Source organism: Thamnophis elegans, chromosome 3 (genome assembly GCF_009769535.1).
Source record: "Thamnophis elegans isolate rThaEle1 chromosome 3, rThaEle1.pri, whole genome shotgun sequence".
Classification (NCBI taxonomy): domain Eukaryota; kingdom Metazoa; phylum Chordata; class Lepidosauria; order Squamata; family Colubridae; genus Thamnophis; species Thamnophis elegans.
The window spans coordinates 114,490,948-114,503,058 of record NC_045543.1 but is presented as its reverse complement, the minus strand read 5'-3'; the positions used below and the strand labels follow the sequence as shown (position 1 = coordinate 114,503,058).

The 12,111-nt window shown below is 39.7% G+C and overlaps 1 protein-coding gene across 13 annotated transcripts in view; it reads left to right on the top strand.

The window, feature by feature from the left end:
* The first annotated feature begins 925 nt into the window (after positions 1–925).
* POC5 (POC5 centriolar protein) overlaps positions 926–12,111 on the top strand; it is a 31,963-nt gene continuing 20,777 nt past the window's right edge. For 11 of the 13 annotated variants that reach the window (XR_004255004.1, XR_004255003.1, XM_032213664.1 and 8 more), the window contains exons 1-4: positions 926–1,030; positions 1,229–1,379; positions 4,659–4,760; positions 6,638–6,740. Coding sequence is in view for 11 of the 13 variants with exons in the window: in XM_032213664.1 (XP_032069555.1) it covers positions 4,677–4,760; positions 6,638–6,740 (187 nt within the window). In the remaining 2 variants the exon portion in view is untranslated. Of the gene's footprint in view, positions 1,066–1,228; positions 1,457–4,658; positions 4,761–6,637; positions 6,741–12,111 lie in introns of all 13 variants that reach the window. The other 2 variants (XM_032213658.1, XM_032213659.1) reach the window with 2 other exon arrangements.

Below are 12,111 nucleotides of genomic sequence, written 5' to 3'. Positions count from 1 at the left end.
GATTTTTTTCTTGATTATGATTATTATGATGATGATGATTATTATTATACAATTGTATCACAGCGGCCAGTTGTTTCGCCGGATTTGGCATTGGTTACTAGTCGGGCCCCACCCAGGGGCCTAGGACATCGTAACGTATTTTCGTAATATGCGTGCAGATCCAAGCAGTGCGGCTTTTTGCATTTGACTGATGGTGATTTTGTCAATTTTTAACTGTTTTAAATGTAATTCCAGTGCTTTTGGAATAGCACCCAGTGTGCCAATTACCACTGGAATTACCACTGCTGGTTTTTTATTTATTTATTTATTTATTATTATTATTACTATTATTATTATTATATACCTTATTCATTAAACATGAAATGAATATTCAAAAATGCATCACAAATACCACTGACGGGTGCTAATGGTTGATACAGGTTGCTGCCAGCGTCCTAGGTTATCAACCAAGTATTTTTTAAAATTATATGTGTGTGTGTGTATGTGTGTGTGTGTGCGCGCGCGCGTGCATGCATGCATGTAATTATTATTCATTAATCATCATCATATTTCAGCTACCTCCTTCACAATAATTTCAAAAGTCCCAAATGAATCAAACAAGTCGCCGAACTCCCGCCCACGCCGCCCCAGTCCGGTCGAACCCGTCTCTGCCGTTATCACGTGACATCCATTAAACTGTCTCCTCACTACCCGCCTCTTGAGCCCGGGCTTCCAACCAACGGACCAATCAGCACGGCCATAGGGCAAATTCTATTACGGCTTCATCTTTGTCCGGGAGTCCTGAAAAATCCCAGTCTGCAGTTGGGGCGTTCTGTGGTTTTTCATTGGCTGCCGTCATCGGCGAAGCCCTGCCTCCGAGTTTCTTGCCGGCTTGTCGATTGGTAAATCAGCGGCTTGGAAAGCTTTGTCCTGTCGGGACGCCTTTAACAAAAGGACGGGGACCAATCGCGGTAGCGCTCTCTTTCGGTCCCGTCGGTTTGAAACTGCCAGGTTTTTGCTGGGGAAAAGAAGAGCGACGGCTGCTCTTCAGGTGAGCAGGAGGTGTCTGGTTGCGACGTCGGGGAGGTAGGAAGCCCGAATGAGGTGCAGGAGACAAAACTTAACTGGGGTGCAGAAGATAGGACCAGAGATCTTCTTCTCTCTAATAGACTCTCCTGCATTTAGCATGTGTCTTCCGAAACCTGGAATCTTTTTTCCCTAGCTTCTTTCTTCTTGCACTTCCTCGCAGGAGCCGTTCACTCGTGGAATTGTCGAATTGTCGAGGGCGTCGAACCGAAGGGCGCCGTTATAGATGTGCTAACCCACAACTACAGTTACGGGTGGGGAGCATCAGTCTGCGAAGGATGATTTCCTCATCAGGTCAACTTTTCTCTCTAGATGTAAGCCCAGCTATAAGAGCAAGTGTAACAAAGCCATGGTTTTCCAGATCCTGAGCACCAACCAGTTCCTATTACAGGTAGTCCTCAACTTAGCACCCATTTGTTTAGTGACTGATGGTTTGACGTTACAACAGCACTGAAAAAAATGACCTATGACCAGTTTTCACACTTAATGATCATTGTAGCATCCCCATGGTCATGTGATCAAAATTCAAAAGTTTGGCAACTGGCTTATGTGTTATGTGATTTACATTCAGATACTTGATAGCGAGTTCATATTTATGACAGTTGCGGGGTCCCAGTGTCATACGGCCATCTTTTGCACTCTTCTGACAAGCAAAGTCGTTGGGGAAACCATATTCTTTTGACAGCCACGTTGCCATCTTAACTGCAGTGATTCACTTAACAACTGTGGCAAGAAATGTTATAAAATGGGGCAAAACTCAACAACTATCTTGCTTAGCAATGGAAATTTTGGGCTCAATTTTGGTCATAAATTGAGGACTACCTATAGTTGAGGACTAACTGTCACAGCCAAAGACAAAGAAATGATGGGAACTGTAGTCCAGCTATCATTCTCTGCCTCTGGACATATGAGTAAGACTGGGAATTCACTTCATCTAAATTGCAATTCTCAGAACACAGCAAGAAAATATTATATAGTGCAAGTTTGTCACAAGAATATAGACAGACATATGACTGTATTGATTGCTTAGGGATTTCAAATTCTCAGACAAAATATGCTGTTTGATAATGTATCAATTCATGTCCAGAATGCCTTTGTAGAATCATAACTTTTTTACATCTGTTGAGACAGGTCCCAAAGTGACCTATCTTACTCAAACACAATTTTCCTTCTTCTCAACTGCCCTTCTTTGAGAGAAGTATTAAGAATATTCATTTAGCTTAGTAAAAATAGTTGTCAAAAATAGTTGATTCAAATTTTATTTCAGATAAGCATCAACATTTATTAATATATACAGGTGAAACTCAAAAAATCAGAATATGTGCAAAAGTTAATTTATTTCAGTAATGCAACTTAAAAGGTGAAAGTAATATATGAGATAGACTCATTACATGCAAAGCAAGATAGTTCAAGCTATGATTTGTCATAATTATGATTATGGCTTACAGCTCATGAAAACCCCAAATCCACAATCTCAGAAAATTGGAATATTGTGAAAAGGTGCAATATTCTAGGCTCAAAGTGTCCCACTCTAATCAGCTAATTAAGCCATAACACTTGCAAAGGGTTCCTGAGCCTTTAAATGGTCTCTCAGTCTGGTTTAGTAGGAATCACAATCATGGGAAAAATTGCTGACCAGACAGTTGTGCAGAAAACCATTATTGACACCCTCCATAAGGAGAGAAAGCCTCAAAAGGTAATTGCAAAAGAAGTTGGATGTTCCCAAAGTGCTGTATCAAAGCACATTAATAGAAAGTTATGTGGAAGGGAAAAGTGGAAGAAAAAGGTGCACAAGCAGCAGGGAGAGGATTGTCAGGAAAAGGCCATTCAAAAGTGTTGGGGACTTTCACAAGGAGTGGACTAAGGCTAGAATCAGTGCATCAAGAGCCACCACACACAGACGGATCCTGGACATGGGCTTCAAATGTCGTATTCCTCTTGTCAAACTGCTCCTGAACAACAAACATCGTCAGAAGCGTCTTACCTGGGCTAAAGAAAAACAGACCTGGTCTGTTGCTCAGTGGTCCAAAGTCCTCTTTTCTGATGAGAGCAACTTTTGCATCTCATTTGGAAACCAAGGACCCAGAGTCTAGAGGAAGAATGGAGAGGCACACACTGCAAGATGCTTGAAGTGCAGCATGAAGTTTCCACAGTCTGTGTTGATTTGGGGAGCCATGTCATCTGCTGCTGTTGGTCTACTGTGCTTCATTAAGTCCAGGGTCAACGCAGCCATCTACCACGAGATTTTGGAGCACTTCATGCTTCCTTCCGCAGACAAGCTTTATGGGGATGCTGACTTCATTTTCCAGCAGGACATGGCACCTGCCCACAAACGTGGTTCAATAACCGTGGGATTCCTATGCCTGATTGGCCCGCAAACTCGCCTGACCTGAACCCCATAGAGAATCTATGGGGCATTGCGAAGAGAAAGATGAGAGACATGAGACTGAACAATGCAGAAGACCTGAAGGCCGCTATTGAAGCATCCTGGTCTTCCATAACACCTCAGCAGTGCCACAGGCTGATAGCTTCCATGCCACGCTGCATTGAGGCAGTAATTGCTGCAAAAGGGGCCCAAACCAAGTACTGAGTACATATGCATGCTTATACTTTTCAGAGCTCCGATATTGTTCTATGTCCTTGTTTTATTGATTGGATGTAATATTCTAATTTTCTGAGATGGTGGATTTGGGGTTTTCAGGAGCTGTAAACCATAATCATCACAGTTATGACAAATCACGGCTTGAACTATCTTGCTTTGCATGTAATGAGTCTATCTCATATATTAGTTTCACCTTTTAAATTGCATTACTGAAATAAATGAACTTCTGCACGATATTCTAATTTTTTGAGTTTCACCTGTAGTTGAAATAACATAAATGAATGCTTTAGTGAAATGATGCATCACAAAAATCACAAGGACAAAGACCCATCCTAATATAAAAACATTTTAAAAATTGTTAATTGAGTTAACCTTTCCATACTAAAAGCTTGCTTACAGGGTTGTAATTAATGTAAACATTCTGGATTTCTTTTTTGTTTTTAAGTGCTATATAAAATGTTTTGCATTTCTTTCTTATTTCTCTTTTTCTATACTTGGTTTATATCTATCTTAAGCAATATATAGATAATTAGGTTAAAGTTTAAATGAAAGAGAGAAAAGCTGTGGAGTCTGCTTTTGTAGGCTACTAATTATTTTTGCGTTTGAGCAGGGCTTCCTTAAGATCAGTGAGTTAGACATTTATTTAGTCAAAGTGCAGATTTTTCTCTTGGGGTTTAGAAGACATTCTTTGCTGTGATAGAGCTACAAAGCACAGCTAAATAGAATTCTCCAGATTTCTAACTTACAGATAACTAGTAGTTTTTGTAGTACCAGCAGGTTTCTAGCTTAGTGGCTAAACATGCCCTAGAAACTTTTTTCTGTGGTTAGTTTACTCTGGTGTATAAATTAAGAACAATGGCTTATTCATTACTAGCAAACCAGATTCAGAAAACAATTGAGTTCCTTTTTCTTGGCTTGATTTGGAAAACACAAGCCAAACACCCCAATTAACTGATTGCAAGTAAAGTTCAACTTCTGGAACTTTTTACAGGAAGTACTTTAATGCAAGATGTCATCATCTGAAGAGAAAAGTGCAAGTCCTGTTTTACCAAAAGATTCTGATCGAGGCAGTTCTGTCTCTTCTGATCTTCAGGTAGGGCCAAAAATGAATGTTTTTTTCTTGTTTATTTGGAGCTTGTACAATATCTTGTAAATGCTGGTCTTAAAAATTATTTTGTGAGAAGCTGCTATTTTTATCTCACAATGACTTTTGTATAAATCAAATTAACTTGCAAAGTTTACTGAGAGACCATCTCTTGCCGGTCACATCTACCTGACCCATCAGAGCGGAGAGCCAGGGAATGTTGCGGGTCCCATCCCCTAGGGAGATACACCTGGTGGGGCCCAGAAGAGGGGCCTTCTCCATGGTGGCTCCCTCTCTCTGGAACATCATTCCCCCAGAGATTAGAATGGCTCCCACTCTAATATTATTCTGGAAGGCGCTGAAGACTTGGGTCTGCCAGCGGGCCTGGGGAACCCAGAGCGGGATGGGGCCCATTAAATGGCTTGTGTGATCTGCTGTCAATGGGCCAGGGAATGGGGGGTGGGGTGATTTTGTTATATTGTATTATATTAATGTGTTTGATTTTTTTTGTTAGTTTTTATTGTTTTAAATGTGGTTTTATATTCTGTAAGCCGCCTTGAGCCGCCATGGGCGAATAGGCAGCAATATAAATTCAATAAATAAAGGCAACAGTATAGAAGAAATGTATAAAAAATAAGACATTAGATAAGCAAATTCTTAATAGACCATGGATTTTGAATTCACAGTTGCATTAGCATAACATGCTAATTATAAATCATGGTTAAAAGCCCATATTCTTAGTGCCATGAATGAACACAATGAGTACTGTGAGAAAAGAGTTCAAAAAAAGGGTATCCTTTCTCTGCAGGATAAGATGTTTTTTCTCTAATGGCTGAACTTAGATAGATACAATTTAGTTGCTGGATGGTCCCTGCTGCCTACCTGAGTTCACAATCAATCTTCACACAGGGTTGTTGTTAGGATGAATTATCACCAACTGGGAAACCTAGCTTGCATTCCACCTGTTTTTCTCTATTCTGCTACTATCATAGCTTCTGTTAGGTGTGGATACAAGCCAGATGAAAATTTAAAAAAGCATTTAGGGTTTGTCTTTTCCTCTTGTTTGCTTCTAGATTTTCAACAAGAATAACAACAAGTTAAATTTCAGGCTTGGCCTAGCAATGCCTAGTTGCTCAACAACTGTTGCCTTGGAAGCTTTTCATATGGCTTTTTTTTTTGAGGCTAGCTCTGCTTATTGTTGACTTGCTAACATTCCTACCTCTTTCTATTTAAACAGTAATAATGGCGAAATAATATAGCAACAATGTAGCTTGTGTATTTTTCCTTCTGTTCATGTCCAGTTCTCAGCTGGAAGCAAAGCATATATATATGACCTATCTACGTGATGGCAAACCTATGGCACGTGTGCCACAGGTGGCATACAGAGCCCTCTGCGGCATGCGAGCTGTTGCCCCAGTTCAGCTCCACTGCACATGTGTACGCGCCTTCCACCGGCCAGCTGGTTTTCAGTCTCTGCTGCGCATGCGCAGAAGTGGGGTGCATGCGGGAGAGACACGCATGTGGGGGGGTTGAGGGGGGGGTCATGCACACATTGCATTATGGGTGCAGGTGTGTTGTTGCATGTCCGCTTTCAGCACACAACAACAAAAAGGTTAGCCATCACTGACTTATCTTATTATATATTTGTGTATGTGCATATACTGGTATATTCTGACTGTGAGTAAGTTTCTGTAAGGTACATTTTCCTATGTATCTCTGATGATGATGGAATCCATGATTACACCTGTTTTTATGTTAGCAAGAAGATGAAAGAGATGAAAACATATCTTATTTTTCCATAAATATATATTTTTAGTATGGGAAAATAACAATAAAGCATTCATGTAGTTTTCACTTAGCAACAAATATTTATCTTTTTATTGTAGGATGAATATGAAGAGTTGCTTCGTTATGCAGTAGTTACCCCTAAGTTTGAGCCAAGTGGATTAAGACAATCAGATCATATGGAGGATCATCAGATACCTGCAGGTAACATGTTTGAAACTGAGTTTTTTTAAACATAAAGGCCGGCTTATTTTATAAAGAAATTAAAGGTGCAAGACCACCCATGCTGAAATTTGAGAATCCAAGGGTGCTTTTTCAAGAGGCAACTGGAGGTTTTTCTTTGAAGACGTTTCACTTCTCATCCAGAACTGAAGAAGCTTCTTGGATGAGAAGCCAAACATCTTCAAAGAAAGACCATAAAGTCCAGTTGCCTCTTGAAAAAGCACAATCATGACCTGGATGACTGAGAATCTCCATAGATATTAAGAATCCATGGCAAAAATAGGATTTCTAGTTGAGTAGGCTGAAGGCCTTTTTTATTTTGGTATGTGGATTATGCTATGTAGTTTATTGCCTCAGAGTTATATATATATATATGCTTTTGAGCTAGCCATTACCCTGAACTATCTATCCACTAGTGAAACCTGCAAAAATTGTAGAAAGTTAACTTCTAAAATCAAGCACTTAGTTCATCTGGTTCATTTTCATCTGTGATGATTGACTGAAGGTCTTCAGGATTTGAAGAGTCCAGAAAACTGGAATTTGACGAGTCCTGATATTTATTCTGAGATATTTTTTATTTTATCACCCAACTATAAGTAGGTCCTTTCCATAACTTAATTACAATGTTGTTTTCCAATAGAAATATACTCACAATTTCTATGAACCCTATACAATTATTTGTAATTTTCCTTTACTAAGTCATTCAAATCAAGATGCTTTGTTAATTTATAGTAAAATTTACATCAAAAAGGTTTTGTGGCATAGTTTGACAGCTTGTGTATATCCTGTATTTTTTTTACAAATATCCTTGATGAAATATTGTTGGCTAAGCAAGATATAGAATTCTTCATATTGAATCACACTGTGAATGTGATTTACTTACATGAAAGATTTAGTAACTTGCATAAATCAATGGTTTTTAGCCAGAAAAACATTTTTGAAGCATTTCTAAAAGTATCAGTTCTATAAATATCTACTTTTCTAAAATGTTAAATACTACTTTAATTCATGCAAAGACATTCAAAATATGTTACATCATTATAGTTCTAATGTTTGTAGGCACCTTTTGTTTAAAATAACACTAGTGGTTTTCTTAAAATTTTGAAAAGAAAAAGCAAAGTTAGAATAATTTTCAGTGTGCATACTGGCATAGAATCTAAGATTGTTGTTGTTAGTTGCGAAATCATGTCCGACCCATTGTGACCCCATGGACAATGTTCCTCCAGATCTTCCTGTCCTCTACCATCCACTGGAATCCATTTAAGCTCACACCTACGGCTTCCATCCAGCCACCTCATTCTCTCTCCCTTTCTTCTTTTGCCCTCAATCTTTTCCAGCATTAGGCTCTTCTTCAGGGAGTCCTTATTTCTCATTAGGCGGCGAAAGTATTTGAGTTTCATCTTTAGGATCTGGCCTTCTAAAGAGCAGTCAGGGTTGATGTTCTCTAGGACTGATTGATCTGATCACCTTGCAGTCAAGGGACTTTCAGGAGTCTAAGAATCTAAGATGTAGTAGGCTTTAATAAAATGTTTGTTTCACATATATGGTTGTGTAACATCTGCTGTATACTTCAAATGGACATAATGTTTAACATCGGTTTGACCCAGCTGCATAATGGTAGCCCTGGACCCTGGTTGGAATTCCAATTTCTGTTCTTGGTTCACAATTTAGATTTGCATAAAAAGAAAACCTATTTGTTTGTCCAAGTAACAAAAAAAGCAGCTTAAAGAAAAACTCTTCCTCCAAGGAACCTATCTTCTGTAAAAACATTTATGTGCATGGTGATTTATTTATTTATTCTGCCGATTTATACAGCTGCCCATTTTAAATCACTCTAGGTGGTTGACAACAAATCTAGATAAAAACATAAAAAATGGGAAACATTCCCAATTGAAAAATGATTGTGACATCTTACAACTAGTGCCAACATAATTCTCTGGAACTATGAAACTGTATTTTATCCACAGAAGGTTAGCTTTTTTGGCTGTTATACTCTAAGTGCCATATATACCGTATTTATCGGCGTATAACACGCAGTTTTAAAACTAAAATTGCAAGCTTAAACCCTGCCTGCGTGTTATACGCCGATACTCCGGGTGGCAGAAGCCCGGGACCCAGTCAAATTCGCTGCGCAAGGTGAAACGGCCGGCAGCAGCCCTGCTCTCCTGCTGCGGCTTCTGTTTCAATAGGGAAGAAAACTTCCTTTCGCTTCCCGGGCTTCTGCCGCCCGGCAGAAGCCCCGGGACCCAGTCAAATTCGGGAAGCGAAAGGAAGTTTTCTTCCCTACTGAAACAGAAGCCGCAGCAGGAGAGCGAGGCCAGCGTCCGTTTCAGTCGCTTCCCTTCTCCGTCTTGATTGCTGGAAGCAGTAACAAACGGCGCGTCCGCTCCGCATCGCCCTGACAACCACCCCAGCCGGCGGCTGCCAGGCCTCGCTGGAGTCAATTGCAAAGCTGCGTTCAGCGCTTTGAGGACCTGAGGCATCTTGGGAAATGTAGTTCCCTATCAGAAAGAATGGAGTAGCTGCGAATTTGTAACAACATAATATAACTTGGTGCTTCGCAGGTTACGAAAATCTCGTTTGATTTGCACACTGTTTTTTAAAAGTTAGATAAAGAAATTATGCTGTGAAAGCGACTAGATAGCCCCCCTCCCCTTCCTGTGTGTGAGAAAGGGAAGGAGAGGAAGGAAGGAGGGAGGGGGGAGGAAAAGAAGAAGGGAGGGGGGGAGAAGATGGAAGGAGAAAAGATGGATGGAAGGAGAAAGAATGGAAGGAGAAGGAGGAAGATGGAAGAAGAAAGGAAGAAAAAGAAGAAGGGAGGGAGAAGGAAGGAGGTAGGAAGAAAAGGGGAAGAGAGGGAAAGAGCAGAAAGACAAAGAGGATGAAGTTGATAGGCAAGAGGAAGGGGGAAGGAAGGGAAAAAAGAGGGAGAGAGTGAAGATGAGGAAGAGGTTTTTGGTTTTCCAAAAAGCAGTGATTCTGATTAAGTTTTTTTGCTCAAAGAGGTGTTTTTTCATTTCATATTTGCCTTTTAAGAGGAGTTAATGTTATAATTCATGTTCTAATGTTATAAATTTTAATCCAACATTAAGTTCCGAGCTTCCAAGTCATTTATTTTTAATGAAAAAAATTTTTACTCAAATTTTTGTGTTAAAATGGGGGGTGCGTGTTATACGCCGGTGCGTGTTATACGCCGATAAATACGGTATCTGTTATGAAAACAAGTCTTGATTTGGCAATAATATTTTTTCTGCCCACTAGTAAAATAGTAGGAAGGTGATTACAGTTGTCCATTTATAATTAGGGGATCCCAATCTGCACCCAAAACAAGTCCCCTAATCTGGAGCTAAAAAGGAAAGCAAAGAATTGGTTATGACTGACTGTAGAGAAGCAGTATGAAATTAGTGACAAAGGGCTCCATTCATTTACGTATCTAATGGAAGCAAATGTTCTTTGAACAAGGGAATTCATGTCTAAATATACTGTATAAAAAAGGATTGTATTAAGTAGGAAAGGACATAGCTGCCACAAATTTTGACCAGCTCAAATTCTTAGTCCTCCTTATAACTAAGTAGGTGCTTCTTATATTACATTTTATCTCATTTTCTATTCAAGAAATTTAATTTTTGATACTATTTACCCCACCCAAGCAAAAAAAAACCATGGGGAGTCTAGGATAACAAAAGGCAGATGGCCCAAAGTTAACCTGTAACTTTTCATGACTGAACCTATTGAAACCTATCTTCTTCCAGACCTAACTTGGTATTTTGATTTCCACACAAACCTAGTTCCTAGATTGTACCAAATTTTTCACTGTTCCCAGTTCTTCTCTTTACCTACTGAACCTGCAGACATCTCTCACTTCTTTGGTGCTTAATATAAAACATGATTATGTGTAAAATATTTTCTTTTGCATTTTTTGAAAATAACTCTTCAGATTATGTCAGGTTAATAATAATGTTCCACATAACTGCATATATAAAACCTTTAGGAATAGAGTGCTGAATGAGGAACTAGCAGGGCTGTTGAAATGCAGCTTCTTAATAGCATATTGCAGAAACTGCTGAGATTCAAATAATGGGAAGATTCTAGAATTCTTAGTATTCTAAGAACAGTGTCAAGACATCTTGACACTAATGAGAAAAAACAGTATTTTGCAAGGCTAGCACTGATCAACGTCGTATTTAAATCCTAGCCTATTATGACAAAATACTGCCAAAAAATAATCTGTTTCCTCGTCTCTGAAATCTTCTGGAGAGTTCTCAGGTATTAGAGGTAACAATATTTCTCTGCTTTAATGGTGATGTTGAGGACTAATTACCATTCTCCTGGCTGAGTCTAGCACAGTCTGTGTTGGTTAAATACTTGTCCAGAGAAGTTTGGACTGAACCTTCTTAAGTTTTGATCAGGGGTGTCAAATGCGATTTCATTGAGGGTCACATCAGGATTGTGTTTTACCTCATGGGGAGAGGTAGGTGTGGCCCGGGTGGATGTGGCCAGCTCGACATCACTCATGTCAGAGGTGCCTATGGTGGCTTGAGTGCTTTGCCAGGGAAAACGGGCTCCTGAGCTCTGTTTTTGGCTTTGACAGCCTCCCGCAACCATCTGCCAGTGAAAATGAAGCTCAGGAGGGCTGTGTGCGGCCCTCCCGATCTCCGTTTCCACTAGCAGAGGCTCTGCCGGCAGGACCTTCGCTGTTTCCAGGGTGGCCCCGCAGGCCAAATCTAAGCACCCCATGGGCTGGATCCGGTCCCCAGGCCTTGAGTTTGACATCCCTGGTGACCCTCTAGATGAAGCTGTACAGCCTATGGTAAATGGAAGGCAGAAAGACTTTGTAGTAAAATGGATATTTTGAGAGGACCAAGTATAGAAAATCATTATATCCATCATGTTTGTTACATGTGTTTTTTGTAGGAGGTTTTTTTTTTGGGGGGGGGGGTGTATTTGTTTTTGGTAATGGTAGGATTGAATGCAAAATAGCCTGCCATAAAATACATTGACCAAATGTGTGTTGTTACATTCAAACATACATGATATTTGCTTGTTGATTTTGGTGTCCCCTCTGTTTGTGAATGATTCTGAGTGGCACAGTGTTATCCATCAGTGATCGATTAGGTTCCTAAGAAGGAAAGCCATATTCCCTTATCAGGCATTTATAATATAAAATGCCATTTGTGCTCCCACACAAATGTATGCACAGGAAGGGCCATGAAAAGCTGTAAGAATAGAAAGGAGGAATGTAGACAAGTTGAAAGAAGAATGAAAGTAGAAAATGATAGTTTTGAAAATATCCCAGCTAGGTAAGTAGATTGCATTATAACTAATTATATTTTTAATTTTAGGAAGCCCTTAC